Raw genomic sequence first — 20,897 nt, forward strand, 5'->3', positions numbered from 1 at the left:
TCTACCGCTTGTCCCTTTTGGAGTAGCGGGGGGTGCTGGAGCCTATCTCAGCTGCATTCGTGCGGAAGGCGGGGTACACCCTGGACAAGTCGCCACCTCCTCACAGGGCCAACACAGATAGACAGACAACATTCACACTCACAGTCACACCTGATGTATTATAAATGCCTGTTGACACACTGAAATATATTAATTCCAGCAATATTTACCTATAAACTCCACTCTATAAATGCCTTCTTATTGCCTCTCTATCATTAAGGAGTAAGTCATTCTGCTTTATTTTAATTTGATTTACCAAGGCTGAACTTTCCTTCATACCTGTATGACGGCGGTGTTAAAAGGTTTTATGCTGGTGACAGTTTAAGTCTGGAACAAAGCATTGCAATGTGCCTGTTGGATGTCATGAAAGGGTGAGTAGTTTTACTTATTTTAGATTTATTACACAGTGTTTAACTTGTCTTTACACATTCATGCCATGCTATGAATGTTGAATTGTTATCTCAAAACATTGTCTGCACAGATAGTCGAGGTTGTATGATGGTGACAGTTTTTGTCTGGAACAAACATGTCTAAGAGTGTAAGTAGTTTTACTTTATCATGCTTTTATTATACAGTGTTTAAATGTTCTTTACACATGTATGACAGCTATAAAAGTTGGAATTTAAAAAATTGCCTGCCACTTGATAAAACTGTTTAATGATGGAGACAGGTTGCACCTTGAAACAAAGTGTTATGTGGTTGTCAGGTGTCTTGAAGAGGTGAGTAGTTTTACTTTATTTTACTTATATTGTATAGTTATCTTTACACTTGCAAAGGCGTCGAAGTGGGGATATTGTACCGAGGCCCCAAGCACAGGGGCGACTTGTGTTTTTGTAAAAGGCAGAATTTTTCTGCTGCCATTTAAATATGTAATTTATCAAATTTTAAAAAATCTTCAATGTTCACATACATTCAATATACCTGTGGAAGTTCAATAATAAGGTTGCTTAAATCAAATTAAGAATGTCAAAGACTACCTAGAATTTATAAAAATAAAAAATGGTTTGTTCAACCTGGATAGCGGTAAACCTAACTTCAAACACACAAAAATACAAACCCCGTTTTCATATGAGTTGGGAAATTGTGTTAGATGTAAATATAAACGGAATACAATGATTTGCAAATCATTTTCAACCCATATTCAGTTGAATATGCTACAAAGACAACATATTTGATGTTCAAACTGATAAACATTTTTTTTTTTGCAAATAATCATTAACTTTAGAATTTGATGCCAGCAACACATGACAAAGAAGTTGGGAAAGGTGGCAATAAATACTGATAAAGTTGAGGAATGCTCATCAACCACGTGTTACATCAACGTGGCTTCATAGTAAAAGAGTGCAGGTACTAGACTGGCCTGCCTGTAGTCCAGACCTGTCTCCCATTGAAAATGTGTGGCGCATTATCAATCAATCAATCAATCAATGTTTATTTATATAGCCCTAAATCACAAGTGTCTCAAAGGGCTGTACAAGCCACAACGACATCCTCTGTACAGAGCCCACATACGGGCAAGGAAAAACTCACCCCAGTGGGACGTCGGTGAATGACTATGAGAAACCTTGGAGAGGACCGCATATGTGGGTAACCCCCCCCCCCCCCCCTCTAGGGGAGACCGAAAGCAACATTATGAAGCCTAAAATACCACAACGGAGACCCCCAGACTGTTGAACAACTTAAGCTGTACATCAAGCAAGAATGGGAATTATTTCCACCTGAGAAGCTTAAAAAATGTGTCTCCTCAGTTCCCAAACGTTTACTGAGTGTTGTTAAAAGGAAAGGCCATGTAACACAGTGGCGAACATGCCCTTTCCCAACTACTTTGGCACGTGTTGCAGCCATGAAATTCTAAGTTAATTATTATTTGCAAAACAAAAAAAAAGTTTATGAGTTTGAACATCAAATATCTTGTCTTTGTAGTGCATTCAATTGAATATGGGTTGAAAAGGATTTGCAAATCATTGTATTCCGTTTATATTTACATCTAACACAATTTCCCAACTCATATGGAAACGGGGTTTGTATGATACATCTGTCAGTAGCAGCATGAGAGAAAGTTATGTACATGTTTCACTTTTGCATCTAATTGCCCATAACTGGTGCATTCAAGGACCCTCGATTAAATTACGAACACAGGGCGGGACTTAACTCCCAGGACTTACACTAATATCACTATAGTCGTAAAACTAATGGTGTATTAACATGATTTGTACTATCCACTGATGGTATTCCTATGTGTGTCAGCTAATATCTACACTCTGAGGTAAAGAAAAAACTTGACAGATTTGGAATCATATTTAAGTGAATGATGACAGGTAATATATTCTAGCCACTTTAAAATTAATTTGTTGGCACGTTTTGTAAAACAATTTTTTTTGTAACTTACTTTTTTTTTAAACAAAATCAAATTATTCAGGGGGGTTTATGGAGATATGTTTTAATTTTGTTAATCCCATCTTTTAAAAGTAAACAATCTAAATGTTACTTGTTTTAAAAGGCTGATTTCAACCAAATCCATGCAGTAAAACATTTGTATTGCATGTAAACATACGCAATTTGTGTGTGTGTGTGTGTGTGTGTGTGTGTGTGTGTGTGTGTGTGTGTGTGTGTGTGTGTGTGTGTGTGTGTGTGTGTGTGTGTGTGTGTGTGTGTGTGTTGCATTTAGGGTGGGATGTGGGGGCCTTTTAGGAGTCTGATGTATGGGGGCCCAGAATTTGGTGCTACGCCCCTGCTTGTAAAACAGCATAAATATTGAATTTCTACTTCAAGGGGTCATATTGTGATTTTTTTCTGCACTTCCTTTGGTCAAAATGTTGCATAAATGATGTTTTACAGACCTTTTTCAAGCCGCTTTCCGACCGTCTCTTCAGGATGCACCGTTTTGTGCGCGGCCTTATTTACGTGCCCCCACTTTAACAGCGTCTTTCCCTCGTCAGCTATGTTGTAGTTTTATAGCGCTTTCATATGGAGTCCACTGACAGACTAAGTTTGAACTTTGTATTAGAAATGGCAACGGCGGAGGATGCATGTGCACGTACGAACCAGTCTGCCCCACAAGAGGCTAGCGAAAAAGAAGGAGCTTATTGACTACGACGTCAGAAAACGTCATAGGACAGAGGACATTCCAAATGGCTCGTTTAAAGGGAAGTATGAAGGACGGCAAGATTGTTTTATAAATATCTCCGCAATGCTTCCATGGTTTGATTACAAATTCCCGGGACTTATGCAGATCTCAAATACACAACAACAGGTACAAATAGGTAAGAAAAGTTTGATTTGCATGATAGGTCCCCTTAAAAGCATTGCCTGTAAAGTTTATAAAATGTATGCAATTTATTTCATTTGGCATTGGGGAAACATGAACACATATTCAACTTTTTGAGGTTCCACTGTGACTCAAAGTAAATGCGGCATCTTACCTTCCCTGTGGACTTGATTCCCTTCCAAACGCAGAAGTAGCAGATGATCCAGGCCAGGATGAGGCACAGGGCCAGTTCCCACCTCAGGCTGCCCACCTCCTCGATACCACCGGAGATTTTCAGCACTCTCCGCCTGCATGTGGAGAGCACAGGGGGAAATGGTGGCCATGGCGAGGGCGACAACCAACAAGAGTGATGGGAAAATGATTGAGGGATGACAGGGAGGATAGAGAAAGTGAGAACGCTCTTACTGCCAGAACTCTACAACCGGCAGAGTGCTGTTGTGTCTGTGTGTCACTCTGAGGCTCTGATTCACAAGGCTGACATCCAGGCATGACTCTACAAGTGTGAGGAAGCAAGGCAAGTACAGCAACAAAAAAAGTGCAAAATCTACGTTTAAATAATAAGGTGATGAAGTCGGGCTCTTTCTTGCAGGGATCACCCACCTGTGTTCCACTCGTGTCCACATGTGGCCCAAGGCAAGTCGGCACCGAAGGAGGAGAAGAGGTAAAAGAATGCCCAGGCAATGATAACAATGTAGGAAGTGGCGCCGAATGCAATGATGAGGTGACTTGCATAGCCCATGCCTGCATGCAAAGAGTTGTTTAATCAGCTGTATAATCACTCGCCATACAGCAATAGATGATATCTGTCTATTACCTGACCACCTCTATGTTAGCTACCTCTCTTTGTTTATAATGTATATTTTCTGCTGGATCTACTTTCTATTTTATGCTGCCCTTTTTTCTTTTGCTGCAGCTGTTATATATATACTGTAATATTGTACATGGTAATTGGGAATTGTTATATTGTATATATCATATACTAATATAATATAATATCAGTATATACTATATACCAGGGGTCACCAACGCGGTGCCCGCGGGCACCAGGTCGCCCGTAAGGACCAGATGAGTCGCCCGCGGGCCTGTTCTTAAAAAAAATAAAAAATAAAAAATATGTAAAAAAAAAAAAAAAAAAAAAAAATTTTTTTTTTTTTTTTTTTTTAAAATGAAATCTACATAGAAAAAACACAAGATACACTTTCAATCAGTGCATCAACCCAAACAACCTCCCCCATGCACACTCATCCACACCCACTCACACAAAAGGGGTTATTTCTTTCTGCTACCAATATTCTGGTTCCCACAACATAGACAACACATCTGCAAGGGACACAGTCCCTGAAGCACACATGATTGTATAGGCTGCTGGTCCACTAACATTCTTATTAATTACAATTTTTTATGTAATTATTTTTATATTGTTTTACTTTCTTTTTTATCCAAGAAAATGTTTTTTATTTATTTATCTTATTTTATTTTATTTTTTAAAAAAGGGCCTTATCTTCAACAGACCAGGTTGTCAATGAAATTAGATTTGTTTAAAGGGTTTTTTAAACCAGGCCCAGTCCAGATAATGTCCAAGTCGGACTCAGCAACACACACCTTCATTCATGTACACAGAAAAAAATTAGGGAACACAACAGATTGCATATAATTTATAAACAAAATTACATTTTCAAAATAAGCATTTATGTACAGTCCAGATTATGTCCAGGTCACTCAAATTAGGGAACACAACAACAGATATCATATAATCTATAAACATAATTATACTTTCAAAATAAGCCTTTGAGGACTTCTCATCTTTTCTTTAATGTTTTTTGGCATCATTATCGTTTTCAACCATGTAACTTTCTAAAATTAGAAAATACTGAATACATTTTTTAAAGAAAGTAATACTAAGTGAATATCTGTTTTTGGCCTCAAAAATAAACATTTTACCGAGTACTATAATTAAATTGACTAAATCATGATTGTCAATGAACTCTCCTAAAATAACAGAAACCACATTAAGCTTCATAAACAAACCAATCCTTAAACAAATTTTTTCAACTTCCACCCAAAACAAAGACACAATATGACAATACCAAAACAAATGCAGGGTGGATTCAGGCTCCTGACAACAAAATCGGCAATCATCTGACTCTGTCATATTCCATAATTTTAACATTTTCCCTGTGGGTAAGAAGTTATAAATAATTTTAATTTGAAAATAACGATTTTGCACATCGATAGTGGTTTTATAGATTAGTTTGAATATGGCATCCCATGGCAACGGGCAGTCAAAAAAGTCCTCCCATTTTCCATTTGTGTTGTATGAGGCAGCCTTCAAAGATTTCTTTATTAAATAAAAATTATATCTTTTTCTATTTATTTTAGTTCCTTTTTGCCAACTAGAATTTCTTATTAGAGGTTTACAAACTAAAAATTTAGTAGTTCCATAATTATTTATTTGATTCCATCTTTTCCCAATTACTCCAGTTAGTTGATAAAATGAAAAGCTTGAGCAAGCATCACCATACATAGCTCTAAATTCATCATACTTCATAATTTTACCATTCTCATTGATAATATCATTGACAAAAATGATTCCTCTTTCAAACATATTTTTCCAAAAGAAAGGCTTTCCATCTATTACAATATTAGAGTTCATCCATATTAACTGCTGCAAAATATCGTCTCTTTTTTCTGGCACATAAAATTGAAAACACCACTATGAGTGGATTGTTTCCTTTATGAACCCCGCCATGTTTCCCAGCAGACTCTCTGGGAGGGGATCACTTGTAAAAAAGGATACAATTTCTTTTGATACAGTACATGTTTTTTGTCCAACAGGACATTTGTGTACCACTCAATGTTTAAATACATCTTTGGAACAATTGATGCTTTTAAAGACAGACACATAGCTTCAAGGTTGAGAAGTTTCAGGCCCCCATATTCATACTCTTTGTACAAAACCTTTCTTTTAATCTTTTCTGGTTTGCCGTTCCAGACAAAATCGAAGACCCTCCGCTCATAAATCTTGAAAAAGTTTTGTGATGGAGCTGGTAATGACAAAAACAAATAAATAAATTGAGGAATAATTAACGAGTTGGCAATAGACATTTTACCATACAAGGTTAGGGATTTCCCTTTCCATAATTGCATAATTTTGTCCAGCTTTCTTAGTCGATTATCATAATTTACTGAGCCTAGATCTTCCAGATTTTCTGGGACAACAACACGAAGTATGTTAGCTGGTCCATCTGTCCACAAAACAGGCACTTTGCATTCCATTCGAAAGGACGTTCCCTTTAGATTTCCGATCCTTAACATTTTACATTTATCATAATTAAGCTTAAGGCCAGATTGCTGTGAAAATATGTCCAAAAGATTAAGAAGGTTCCGCAAACAATGAGGAAAAATCTTATCTTTGTGAATCAGCCTTTTCTGACATGAACTTCATCAAGAACAAACACAGAACACGCCTCACTGATGCACATCTGCAAGACTCACTCAGAGTTGCAGTGTCAAGTTACACACCAGAGTACAACACACTAGTTAACAGCATGCAATGCCAGGCTTCCCACTAACTGACAAAGAAACAGATAACAGATTTGGTGTCCAGTTCAAAGTGTGACATGATTTAAAAATTTGAGAGTTTACTTTTGTATTTTACATGAGTTATTATTTGTACAAACATGGTGCAAAGTAATTCATGATTTGTTAAAAAATGTTAGTGGCTAGCTAGTTAAAATGGGATATTGTGATTTCACAAGACTGTCTTAGAAGTGATCATTTGAAAATGTTCTATTTGAAAAACGTGCATTTAGAGAAAATATAAAAATAAAGTGTTGCATATTGATATTTATCTGTTTCTATATATATTTATTGTGAGAAATCATTAAGATGATCAGTGTTTCCACAAAGATAAATATAATTAATTATTAATAATAACAGAGTTAAAGGTAAATTGAGCAAATTGGCTACTTCTGGCAATTTATTTAAGTGTGTATCAAACTGGTAGCCCTTCGCATTAATCAGTACCCAAGAAGTAGCCCTTGGTTTCAAAAAGGTTGGTGACCCCTGCTATATACTGTATATACCAGAGGTGCTGGACCGAGGGCCGGATCAGGCCCGCAAACAGGTTTTATCCGGCCCGCGGGATGAGTTTGCTAAGTATAAAAATTAACCTAAAATGTTTTTTATGAAAGAAACTGCTGTTCTAAATGTGTCCACTGGATGTCGCAATAGCAATTCTTTGTATCTTTGTAGATGATGCTACATATGTACAAAATAAACCACATGATGTTATAGTACAGCAGTCGAGGAAAATTATCAAACTACACAAATAACATGCTGTAATTTGATTTGGCTATAATGTTTTTATCTTGATAGATTGAAAATTAACACCAATGGGTTGACTGATGAACATTAGCACATAATTTATTCAGAAAGTATAAATAACGACAAAGATAGAATACTATTTACCGCAACACGTAAGTGTAAAAACAAACAAAACAACATGATTTGTACATTTTCAGAATGTGCTTGTTCTATTTTTAAACAAAGAAAACAATTTGAACTTGTCTTTATTTTTAAGTTATCGTGCCGTGATTTTACCAGTGCGGCCCACTTGGGAGTATGTTTTTCTCCATGTGCCCCGCCCGATCTAAAATGAGTTTGACACCCCTGGTATATATAATATGTAAATATTACATATGTTACATTTTATATTGCTACTATGGTACACTTTTAGTCTACTTTACACCTGCATTATCCTTTCCATCCTTTTGTAACTGTGCTACTGTGTGGAACAATTTCCCTTGTGGATCAAATAAAGTCCGTCTAGGTCAGGGGTCGGGAACCTTTTTGGCTGAGAGAGCCATGAAAGCAAAAGATTTTAAAATGTATTTCCGTGAGAGTCATATCATATTTTTTTAACACTGAATACAACTAAATGCGTGTATTTTTAAGTAAGACTAACATTTTTAGAGTTATTATTTTTAATAACATTGTTATTCTGAAGCTAATCAATAATAAATCAAATACTTCTTACCAATAATGCGACTTCTTGAACAGGTGCGGTAGAAAACGGATGGATGGATTAAAATGAATGAGAATGTTTTATATTTTGAACGTTATTTTTAACACTGTGATTACCAGCGGCATTATTCATTACTTATCGTGTTAAGCAATGTCAGCTAAGATTTATCTGAGAGCCAGATGCAGTCATCAAAAGAGCCACATCTGGCCCCAGAGCCATAGGTTCCTTACCCCTGGTCTAGGTCTAAAAAGTCACAAAACGGCGCTAAACCCTTCAATAATAACAAGCGACAAGCCAAATTGCGCTTCATTGACGTGAATAAAAGCACACACCTTCAAAAAGTGGACAGATCTTCCTCCAGCATGTAATCCCACCCTGATTGGTGTACTGTCCTAACGCGGTCTCCAGGAAAAACAGTGGAATCCCGCAGGTGACCATGAACAAAACGTACGGGATGAAGAACACACCTAAAATGAATTAATCCAGATTAGAGCCAGCTGTATTATGGAATAATAATGAAAAAAATAAATAAAAACGCAACCAACCTCCGCCGTTTCTGTAGCACAGGTAAGGGAACCTCCACACGTTGCCAGGTCCGATGATGGCACCCATCACAGTGAGGATAAACTCGGTTTTGGTGCTCCAGTAGCCTCGTTCGTCTTGCTGCCTGGACTTCGTCTGTCCTCCGTCGGACGCCGGAGCCACGCCGCGCTTTGCCGCCATGACTTTTTTCCCCTTCCACTTCCACGTGTAAATGAGAGTTTTGCGACTCCCCTCCGTGTCTGAACGATGCTTGCGGAGAGGCGGTATGGTTACCGAGGTACGTACGCGTAAGTACGAGGAGGTGGGTGTGTCGCACCTTGGGGATGTTCCATTGGTGATTCCGCCACGGTTGAACGCATCATAAAAGCAAGAAGGAGAGGGAAAGTGGACTTTTCATGTGTACGCATCTTCTATTATGTACTTAACGTACGCATGGGGGAATGTTAAACTGCAAAGCGAGCGGCATCTGCAACACATTAACCTTCCACTCCTTCCGGCACATATTCCCCGTAATGTTTAAAGTGTGAAAAGTCGTGCAAAGACGCAGACTATAAGAAGATGACACGTGATGAGTTTGTGCGCGTCGGTTTTTTTGAGCACATTGTATTTGTTTTGCATTTGCTGCAATTCTAGAATCAACCCTTTTTTGATTGATTGATTGAGACTTTTATTAGTAGGTTGCACAGTGAAGTACATATTCCGTACAATTGACCACTAAATGGTAACACCCGAATACGTTTTTCAACTTGTTTAAGTCGGGGTCCACTTAAATTGATTCATGATACATATATATTTTATCAGATATATACTATCATCATAATACAGTCATCACACAAGATAATCACATTGAATTATTTACATTATTTACAATCAGGGGTGTGGAGGGGGTGGGGGGTGATATGGACAGCAAGTAGAGGACATAGAGAGAGAGAGAGAGAGAGAGAGAGAGAGAGAGAGAGAGAGAGAGAGAGAGAGAGAGAGAGAGAGAGAGAGAGAGAGAGAGAGAGAGAGAGAGAGAGAGAGAGAGAGAGAGAGATCAGGGGCCGTACTTATCAAGCTTCTTAGAATTACTCCTAAGAAGTCTGCTAAGAGTTGACTTAAGAGTAAATAAATTCTTCGCTGAAAGCTGCACTTAAAAGTTAGTTATCAAGCGTCTTACTCACACTTTCAGCGAAGTGTAGGACTGAATCTTAAGTGTCACACTCAGAGCTGAATTACGACATTACTATGTGCCGTAAACGGAATTTTAGGTGACGTCATTTCTGTGTCCATAGAAATGACCAATCACGGAAGGGAATCCGTTGTCTAAGAATAAAGAACTATCTTGGAAATATTTAAGTGGACAATGGGAGTGTATATTTTGACAATAAACCACAAAATAATACAAAACAAACTAGTCCCCGCCGGCACTCACGCTACCGCTCCCTCTCTTCTATCGCCCGCACACTCACTGACGTCACTCACCTCACGGCCACACACATACGCTACTGTCATAACATTTTCTTTCCAATTCATTAATTAGGCAACTAATTTGAAACTGGTGTGGGTGCCTCTATATATACTAGCCCACTGCAGACACATGCAGAAATCAACAAGGAATCGAAAAGTATTAAATCTGTGACAAAAATAATATCCGCTCTGTCTAAACAATACCGTTTGATCAGCTGCTCGTCATCAAAAAAAACCAAAACATTGTTCCGTTCCCTGAACGTTCGCGCACGTCTCTCTCGCCTCAGTGCCATCCCCTGCTGGCAACTCCTAACCACTTAAGACACCTCTGAAGGTCTCTTAAATATCGTGGAGAGTAGGAGTGATTCTTAGACTTAAGAACGTTGATAAAAAGCTTTTATTCTTAAGTTTGAGAGTAGGACTAAATTTCGCAAATTCTCAGGACTTAAGTGTAAAATGGCACTCTAAGAAGCTTGATAAGTACGGCCCCAGAAGGCATAAGAAAAAGTATCTGCATTTGATTGTTTACATTTGATTATTAGCAATCCGGGGAGGGTGTTAGTTTAGGGTTGTAGCTGCCTGGAGGTGAACTTTTATTGCGGTTTTGAGGGAGGATAGAGATGCCCTTTCTTTTATACCTGTTGGGAGCGCATTCAACATTAATGTGGCATAGAAAGAGAATGAGTTAAGACCTTTGTTAGTTCGGAATCTGGGTTTAACGTGGGTGTCGCTGTTTTCCCTCACGTGCTCATTATACAAAAAATACACTATCCCAGGCTTAGACATCTTATAAGTAGACGCAGCATTGGCTGCTGTGACGTGAGAAATTGGGCCGCCGTCTTGAAGTGGTGATGAGGAGCCGGCGAGCAGCCTAAACTGACAGTTGGCAGGTAGAAAACAAAGATGGTGGTGTTCAGCTGACCGTTTTTTTCCCCCCTTCTCTGGGATTATATTCCCAGTTTTGATCCCGGACGTCTGGTCACTTATAGCATATAAATAATAAATGGGTTATACTTGTATAGCGCTTTTCTACCTTCAAGGTACTCAAAGTGCTTTGACAGTATTTCCCCATTCACCCATTCACACACACACATTCACACACTGATGGCGGGAGCTGCCATGCAAGGCGCTAACCAGCAGCCATCAGGAGCAAGGGTGAAGTGTCTTGCCCAAGGAGAAAAATCTACTCCCAAATCACGGCATGGTAATTTAAAAATAAAGACGACTTCAGATTATTTTCTTTGTTTAAAGGCCTACTGAAACCCACTACTACCGACCACGCAGTCTGATAGTTTATATGTCAATGATGAAATCTTAACATTGCAACACATGCCAATACGGCCGGGTTAACTTATAAAGTGCAATTTTAAATTTCCAGCGAAACTTCCGGTTGTAAACGTCTATGTATGATGACGTATGCGAGTGACGTCAATGGTTGAAACGGAAGTATTCAAACCCCATTGGATCCAATACAAAAAGCTCTGTTTTCATCTCAAAATTCCACAGTATTCTGGACATCTTTGTTGGTGAATCTTTTGCAATTTGTTTAATGAACAATGGAGACTGCAAAGAAGAAAGCTGTAGGTGGGATCGGTGTATTAGCGGCGGACTACAGCAACACAACCAGGAGGAATTTGAGATGGATAGCAGACGCGCTATCCGACGCTGGCCGCCGACCGCATCTATGATCGGGTGAAGTCCTTCGTCGCTCCGTCGATCGCTGTAACGCAGGTGAGCACGGGTGTTGAGGAGCAGATGAGGGCTGGCGTAGTTGGAGCGTTAATGTTTTTATCATAGCTCTGACGAGGTCCGTAGCTAAGTTAGCTTCAATGGCGTCGTTAGCGACAGCATTGTTAAGCTTCGCCAGGCTGGAAAGCATTAACCGTGTAGTTACATGTCCATGGTTTAATAGTATTGTTGATTTTCTGTCTATCCTTCCAGTCAGGGGGTTATTTATTTTGTTTCTATCTGCATTTAAGCCCGATGCTATCACGTTAGCTCCATGAGGTCCCGTAGCTAAGTTAGCTTCAATGGCGTCATTAGCAACAGCATTGTTAAGCTTCGCCAGGCTGGAAAGCATTAACCGTGTAGTTACATGTCAATGGTTTAATAGTATTGTTGATTTTCTGTCTATCCTTCCAGTCAGGGGTTTATTTCTTTTGTTTCTATCTGCATTTAAGCCCGATGCTATCATGTTAGCTCAGTAGCTAAAGAGCTTTGCCGATGTATTGTCGTGGAGATAAAAGTCACTGTGAATGTCCATTTCGCGTTCTCGACTCTCATTTTCAAGAGGATATAGTATCCGAGGTGGTTTAAAATACAAATCCGTGATCCAGAATAGAAAAAGGAGAAAGTGTGGAATCCAATGAACCATTGTACCTAAGTTACGGTCAGAGCGAAAAAAGATACATCCTGCACTGCACTCTAGTCCTTCACTCTCACGTTCCTCATCCACAAATCTTTCATCCTTGCTCAAATTAATGGGGTAATCGTCGCTTTCTCTGTCCGAATCGCTCTTGCTGCATTGTAAACAATGGGGAAATGTGAGGAGCCCTTCAGCCTGTGACGTCACGCTACTTCCGGTACAGGCAAGGCTTTTTTTTATCAGCGATCAAAAGTTGCGAACTTTATCGTCTATGTTCTCTACTAAATCCTTTCAGCAAAAATATGGCAATATCGTGAAATGATCAAGTATGACACATAGAATGGATCTGCTATCCCCGTTTAAATAAAAAAATCTAATTTCAGTAGGCCTTTAATGTGTAACCCTTATATAAGGCTTTTAACTTTTTCCGGCTTCAGACAGATTTGTTTTTTGTATTTTTGGTCCAATATGGCTCTTTTAACATGTTGGGTTGCCGACCCCTGGTTTAATATATTGTGACACTGTTATGTAGCTTTATAGCAGGGGTGTCCAAACTTTTTCCACTGAGGGCCGCACACAGAAAAATCAAAGCAAGCGGGACCATTTTGATATTTTTTTATTTAAAAACCAATACAATATATGTATAAAAAATATACATTAAGGCCTCCACTCAGGCTTTATCCCGGGGACCCCAAAGGGTTTTGGTCCAAAAAATATTAAAAATGTGTCATTATTCAGTATTATCATCTCTAGATCAACATTAGGTCTATCTGTCAATATAACGTTTTTAAATATTTGAGTCATATGCTCTTTTTGTCAAAGAAAACCCTGTTTTTTATGGAAAAAACACAAAATATGCAATATTTTCACCCAATAAAATTTTTAAGGGGAATATTTCAGATTATATAATAATTGGAGCCTTAAAAAAGGTCAATAACTCATAACACCATTGATTTTAATTCATTATTATTTTTTGAGCAATGACACTTAAAAACAAATCAAACAAAAATTATTGGGGAACCAAAAGGGTCCTACTCATTAAAGTGTTAAAAAATAAATTATACATTTTTTTTACTGTTTACTTTTAACACGATAATCTCGAGATCAACTTCAGGGGCCGTACTTATCAAGCTTCTTAGAGTGCCATTTTACACTTAAGTCCTGAGAATTTGCGAAATTTAGTCCTACTCTCAAACTTAAGAATAAAAGCTTTTTATCAACGTTCTTAAGTCTAAGAATCACTCCTACTCTCCACGATATTTAAGAGACCTTCAGAGGTGTCTTAAGTGGTTAGGAGTTGCCAGCAGGGGATGGCACTGAGGCGAGAGAGACGTGCGCGAGCGTTCAGGGAACGGAACAATGTTTTTGTTTTTTTGATGACGAGCAGCTGATCAAACGGTATCGTTTAGACAGAGCGGATATTATTTTTGTCACAGATTTAATACTTTTCGATTCCTTGTTGATTTCTGCATGTGTCTGCAGGGGGCTAGTATATATAGAGCCACCCACACCAGTTTCAAATTAGTTGCCTAATTAATGAATTGGAAAGAAAATGTTATGACAGTAGCGTATGTGTGTGGCCGTGAGGTGAGTGACGTCAGTGAGTGTGTGGGCGATAGAAGAGAGGGAGCGGTAGCGTGAGTGCCGGCGGGGACTAGTTTGTTTTGTATTATTTTGTAGTTTATTGTCAAAATATACACTCCCATTGTCCACTTAAATATTTCCAAGATATTTCTTTATTCTTAGACAACGGATTCCCTTCCGTGATTGGTCATTTCTACGGACACAGAAATGACGTCACCTAAAATTCCGTTTACGGCACATAGTAATGTCGTAATTCAGCTCTGAGTGTGACACTTAAGATTCAGTCCTACACTTCGCTGAAAGTGTGAGTAAGACACTTGATAACTAACTTTTAAGTGCAGCTTTCAGCGAATAATTTATTTACTCTTAAGTCAACTCTTAGCAGACTTCTTAGGAGTAATTCTAAGAAGCTTGATAAGTACGGCCCCAGATCTATCCGTCAATTATACTTCGTATTGTTGTTTGTTTTTTGTTTGTTCGTTTTAGGCCCTTCTTTAAAAAAAAAAAAAAAAAAGCTCAATTTTTTATATGGGAAACACAAAATATGCAACATTTTCCCCAAAAAATATCTCAAAGTGCAATATTTAATGTGGTGTAATTGGAGCTTTGGATAGGTCAATAATTCATAATAACATTGATTTTGATTCATTATTATTTTTTAAAGAAAGAAACAGCCTGCATGGCAGCTTTGTGTTATTAGAGTAAACATTGCAACATTTTCTTGTTACATCTCACCTGTTTGGTCTTTCATACCACTTTTTATGTTTTTAATTTTTTTTAATCGTATTTTAAAATGGGCAGTGGGGCCATTAAAAAAAGACCTGCGGGCCGCAAATGGCCCCCGGGCCGCACTTTGGACATCCCTGCTTTATAGCTATTATTTTAATTGGTGTCTTAGATTATTAGATGCTTATCTAAAGTATAGAAGCAGTATTTTCAGTCACCATATTATAAAATCTAGAAAATACTGACAGAAGAGTATACATGGGTTAATCAACATATGAGTGTGCACATAAAAAATACCAATGTGATATACATTAGATAACTGTATTGTAATGTACATATTTGTTTGGATTTAATTTACAGTACACAGTCTGATCAATATGTACAGTCGTGGTCAAAAGTTTACATACACTTGTGAATGACATAATGTCATGGCTGTCTTGAGTTTCCAATAATTTTTACAACTCTTATTTTTTTGTGATAGAGTGATTGGAGCACATACTTGTTGGTCACAAAAAACATTCATGAAGTTTGGTTCTTTTATGAATTTATTATGGGTCTACTGAAAATGTGACCAAATCTCCTGGGTCAAAAGTATACATTATCAATTTTGGTGATGTAGAAAAGTTACAATCAAATGAAATTATCTTCATGGCATGGCCTCTTAACTTCATGTGAGTGATTATGATTGATGACACCTGTTTACTTCTCTGAGCCCTATTTAAATGGGCTCATGTGATGCAGTCATTAGACTCTGTTACAAACGCGACAATGGGAAAGTCAAAAGAATTCAGCACCGATCTGAAAAAAACAATTATTGGCATTAACAAGTCAGGAAAGTAATTTGGAGCCATTTCAAAGCAGCTTAAGGTCCCAAGAGCAACTGTGCAGACAATTGTTCGTAAGTAAAAAGTGCATGGCACAGTTTTGTCACTGCCACGATCAGGAAGAAAACGCAAGCTATCACCTGCTGCTGAGAGAAAATTGGTCAGGATGATCAACAATCAACAGAGAACCACCAAAAAGCAATGAACTGGAAGCTGCTGGAACACAGGTGTCAGTGTCCACAGTCACACGTGTTTTGCATCGCCATGGACTGAGAGACTACCATGCAAGAAGGAAGCCCTTGCTCCAGAAGCGACACCTTAAGGCTCGTCTAAAGTTTGCTGCTGTTCACATGGACAAATATAAGACCTTCTAGAGGAAAGTTCTGTGGTCAGATGAAACAAAAATTTAGCTGTTTGGCCACAATACCCAGCATTATGTTTGGAGGAGCAAAGGTGAGGCCTTTATTCCCAGGAACACCATTCCTACCATCAAGCATGATGGTGGTAGTATTATGCTCTGGGCCTGTTTTGCTGCCAATGGAACCGGTGCTTTACAGAGACTAAATGGGACAATAAAAAAGGAGGATTACCTCCAAATTCTTCAGGACAACCTAAAATCATCAGCCCGGAAGTTGGGTCTTGGGCGCTGTTGGGTGTTCCTACAGGACAATGACCCCAAACACATGTCAAAAGTGGTAAAGGAATGGCTAAATCAGGCTACAATTAAGGTTTTAGAATTGCCTTCCCAAAGTCCTGACTTAAACCCCATTGACAACATGTGGACAATGCTGAAGAAACAAGTCCATGTCAGAAAACCAACAAATTTAGCTGAACTGCACCATATTTGTCAAGAGGAGTGGTCAAAAATTCAACCAGAAGCTTGTGGATGGCTACCAAAAGCGCCTTAATGCAGTGAAACTTGCCAAGGGACATGTAACCAAATATTAACATTGCTGTATGTATACTTTTGACTCAGCAGATTTGGTCACATTTTCAGTAGACCCATAATAAATTATAAAAGAACCAAACTTCATGAATGTTTTTGTGACCAACAAGTATGTGCTCCAATCACTCTGTCACAAAAAAATAAGAGTTGTAGAAATTATTGGAAACTCAAGACAGCCATGACATTATGTTCTTCACAAGTGTATGTAAACTTTTGACCACGACTGTAAGTGTAAACAATAGTGGATTGCCAGATTATTTTGAATCCATTATGAATGAAAAATAAATTACGATTACATTTGTAAACTCTATTTAAGTTGGTAAAAATGTAAACAGTATTTATCAAACATAAAGTAAAGATACATAATAACATGAATGAATCAATACAATGATAAGATATATTTATTATTACATTACTGTATTCTATTCAACATATATTTATTATGTACAGGATTTAAATTACATTTACAGAAGAAACCAGAACTCTTAAACTCTCATTTACAAACCCCAAAACCAGTGAAGTTGACACGTTGTGTAAATCGTAAATAAAAACAGAATACAATGATTTGCAAATCCTTTTCAACTTATATACAATTGAATACACTGCAAAGACAAGATACTTAACGTTCGAACTAGAAAACGTTGTTATTTTTTGCAAATATTAGCTCATTTGGAATTTGATGCCTGCAACAAGTTTAAAAAAACTGGCACAAGTGACAAAAAAGACTTAAAAAGTTGAGGAATGCTCATCAAACACTTATTTGGAACATCCCACAGGTGAACAGACTCATTGGGAACAGGTGGGTGCCATGATTGGGCACAAAAGCAGCTTCCATAGCGGTATAGCTCGGTTGGTAGAGCGGCCCTGCCAGCAACTTGAGGGTTCCAGGTTCGATCCCCGCTTCCGCCATCCTAGTCACTGCTGTTGTGTCCTTGGGCAAGACACTTTACCCACCTGCTCCCAGTGCCACCCACACTGGTTTAAATGTAACTCAGATATTGGGTTTCACTATGTAAAGCGCTTTGCGTCACTAGAGAAAAAACGCTATATAAATATAATTCACTTCACTTCACTTCCATGAAATGCTCAGTCATTGACAAACAAGGATGGGGCAAAGGTCACCACTTTGTGAACAAATGCGTGAGCAAATTGTCGAACAGTTTAAGAACAACATTTCTCAACGAGCTATTGCAAGGAATTTAGGGATTTCACCATCTATGGTCCATTATATCATCAAAAGGGTCAGAGAATCTGGAGAAATCACTGCACGTAAGCGATGATATTATGGACCTTCGATCCCTCAGGTGGTACTGCATCAAAAAGCGACATCCGTGTGTAAAGGATATCACCACATGGGCCCAGGAACACTTCAGAAAACCACTGTCAGTAACTACAGTTCATCGCTCCATCTGTAAGTGGAAGTTAAAACTCTACTATGCAAAGCAAACGCCATTTATCAACAACACCCAGAAACGCCGCCAGCTTTGCTAGGCCCGAGCTCATCTAAGATGGACTCATGCAAACTGGAAAAGTGTTCTTTGGTCTGACGAGTCCACATTTCAAATTGTTTTTGGAAACTGTGGCTGTCGTGTCCTCCAGAACAAAGAGGAAAACAACCATCCGGATTGTTATAGGCGTAAAGTTCAAAAGCCAGCATTTCTGATGGTATGGGGGTGTATTAGTGCCCAAGGCATGGGTAACTTACACATCTGTAAAGGCACTATTAATGCTGAAAGGTACATACAGGTTTTGGAGCAAAATATGTTGCCATCCAAGCAACGTTATCAGGGACGCCCCTGCTTATTTCAGCAAGACAATGCCAAGCCACATGTTACAACAGCATGGCTTCTAAAAGAGTGCGGGTACTAGACAGGCCTGCCTGTAGTGCAGACCTGTCTCCCATTGAAAGTGTGTGGCGCATTATGAAGCCTAAAATACGACAACGGGGACCTCGGACTGTTGAACAACTTAAGCTGTACATCAAGCAAGAATGGGAAAGAATTCCATACCTTAAAAGTGACGTCTCTGCGCCCCGACATGTTTACATTCAAGATTATCCCCTGCTGGCCCGATTATAGACTGAACTCTTACATGATTAACTAGATCCACTCAGCATCCATTGCACTGGTCACCGAGGGGGGGAGAACGTTGTTACCATTGGGTTGAGTTTTTTTCTTGCCCGGATGTGTGATCTGAGCCAAGGATGTTGTTGTGGCTTGTGCAGTCCTTTGAGACACTTGTGATTAAGGGCTATATAAGTAAACTTTAATTGATAATTTCATAAATATGTAATTGCAAACAATAATGCATTGCTAGATTATTATGCATCAATTATGAATAAAAAATATACATTAAGAATACATTTTTAGCATTATTTAAGTTAGTAAAAATATAAACAGTATTTTTTCAAAAATAAGTAAAAATACATAATTTATTGAAAACATCCATCCATCCATCCATTTTCTACCGTTTGTCCCTATAGCGGGGTTGCTGGAGCCTATCTCAGCTGCACACGGGCGGAAGGCGGGGTTCACCCTGGACAAGTCACCACCTCATAACAAGGCCAACACAGATAGACAGAACATGCAAACTCCGTACAGAAAGATCCTGAGCCCAGGATCGAACCCAGGACCTTCGTATTGTGAGGCACACGCACTAACCCCTGTTTCACCGTGCTGCCTATTGAAAACATCCATCCATTTTCTACCGCTTGTCCCTTTTGGGGTCTCGGGGGGTGCTGGAGCCTATCTCAGCTGCATTCGGGTGGAAGGCAGGGTACACCATGGACAAGTCCCCACCTCATCGCAGGGCCAACACAGATAGACAGACAACATTCACACTCACATTCACACACTAGGGACCATTTAGTGTTGCCAATCAAGCCGGAGTACCCGGAGAGAACCCATGTAGTAACGGGGAGAACATGCAAACTCCACACAGAAAGATCCCGAGCCCAGGATCGAACCTAGGACCTTCGTATTGTGAGGCACACGCACTAACCCCTGTAACGCCGTGCTGCATATATACATTAAAAACATGAATGAAACAATCTAGCCTATCCCTATCCCCAGGTGCATGTCTTTGGAGGTGGGAGGAAGCTGGAGTACCCGGAGAGAACCCACGCAGTCACGGTGAGGACATGCAAACTCCACACAGAAAGATCTTGAACCCAGGATCGAACCCAGGACCTAACGCATTCTAACCCCTGTACCACCGTGCTGCCTATTGAAAACATATGTATGTATATATATATATATATATATATATATATATATATATATATATATATATATATATATATATATATATATATATATATATATATATATATATATGTATATATTAAAAACATGAATGAAACAATCAAATTATATCATATATTTATTATTTGCAACACTAAATTGGCTCTAGTGTGTGAGTGTGAATGTTGTGTATCTGTGTTGGCCCTGTGATGAGGTGGTGACTTGTCCAGGGTGTACCCCGCCTTCCGCTCGAATGCAGCTGAGATAGGCTCCAGCACCCCCCACGACCCCGAAAGGAACAAGAAAATGGATGGAGGGATGGATATTATTTATTGAAAAGAAAAAAAGAAAAACCATGAATGAATCAAACATTGATCCAAATATTATTTGCAATTTTTTTATTGGAAAAAAACCCGACAAAAAACATGAAAAAATCAATGCACCAACATATTATTTATTATTGTTCTTATTACTGCAATAAAATAAAATAAAAATCCACAGAAACAGGTAAATTAATTTAAATGTACTATCTAACTTGTCAGTTTTTAATATCCTTGGTGTACATTATAAAAGCATTATCCCACAGCCAAGCCGGATGTTGGTGGACTGCGGCGGAAACCAGTGATCTCATCACGAGCTGCGTGGTGCGGAGGGCGGGGCTCCACTCCGACCAGCATCCTCTTCTTCATCCTCCCCGCCGCCACCGGCCATCGCTGCCTCATCGAGCTGACTGAGGATGCTGTTGATGATGCTACCGACATCTTTTTCCGGCCTTTAGACGCATACAGCGACGTGCCATGGACCGCCTATTAGGACATCTCGTACTGGACTGTAAGGTAAGACGATGTCCGGTTGTACACATCCGTGTTCGAACGGTGGTGGCTG

General features: G+C 38.9%; 2 protein-coding genes and 1 long non-coding RNA gene across 4 annotated transcripts in view; 2 read left to right on the forward strand and 1 right to left on the reverse strand.

Moving 5' to 3' along the window:
- The window catches only part of LOC133650920 (sodium- and chloride-dependent GABA transporter 2-like), a 67,629-nt gene extending 58,509 nt beyond the window's left edge, over window positions 1–9,120 (reverse strand). The window contains exons 1-5 of the mRNA XM_062048693.1: window positions 8,879–9,120; window positions 8,666–8,800; window positions 3,908–4,048; window positions 3,713–3,800; window positions 3,462–3,594 (exon numbers count right to left, since the gene is read on the reverse strand). Coding sequence (XP_061904677.1) covers window positions 3,462–3,594; window positions 3,713–3,800; window positions 3,908–4,048; window positions 8,666–8,800; window positions 8,879–9,056 — 675 coding nt within the window. The 5' untranslated portion in view covers window positions 9,057–9,120. The remainder of the gene's footprint in view (window positions 1–3,461; window positions 3,595–3,712; window positions 3,801–3,907; window positions 4,049–8,665; window positions 8,801–8,878) is intronic.
- Window positions 303–3,807, forward strand: LOC133650924 (uncharacterized). Its single transcript, XR_009826336.1, has 3 exons — window positions 303–410; window positions 521–577; window positions 3,496–3,807. It is a non-coding gene; the product is annotated as an uncharacterized LOC133650924 (long non-coding RNA).
- A 10,741-nt stretch (window positions 9,121–19,861) lies between the features above and the next one.
- The window catches only part of jakmip2 (janus kinase and microtubule interacting protein 2), an 83,503-nt gene continuing 82,467 nt past the window's right edge, over window positions 19,862–20,897 (forward strand). The window contains exons 1-2 of one of the 2 annotated variants that reach the window (XM_062048704.1): window positions 19,862–19,901; window positions 20,599–20,848. The gene's annotated coding sequence lies outside the window, so the exon portion shown is untranslated. The remainder of the gene's footprint in view (window positions 19,902–20,598; window positions 20,849–20,897) is intronic. The other variant, XM_062048705.1, reaches the window with a different exon arrangement.

This window comes from Entelurus aequoreus, linkage group LG05 (assembly GCF_033978785.1).
Source record: "Entelurus aequoreus isolate RoL-2023_Sb linkage group LG05, RoL_Eaeq_v1.1, whole genome shotgun sequence".
Lineage (NCBI taxonomy): Eukaryota > Metazoa > Chordata > Actinopteri > Syngnathiformes > Syngnathidae > Entelurus > Entelurus aequoreus.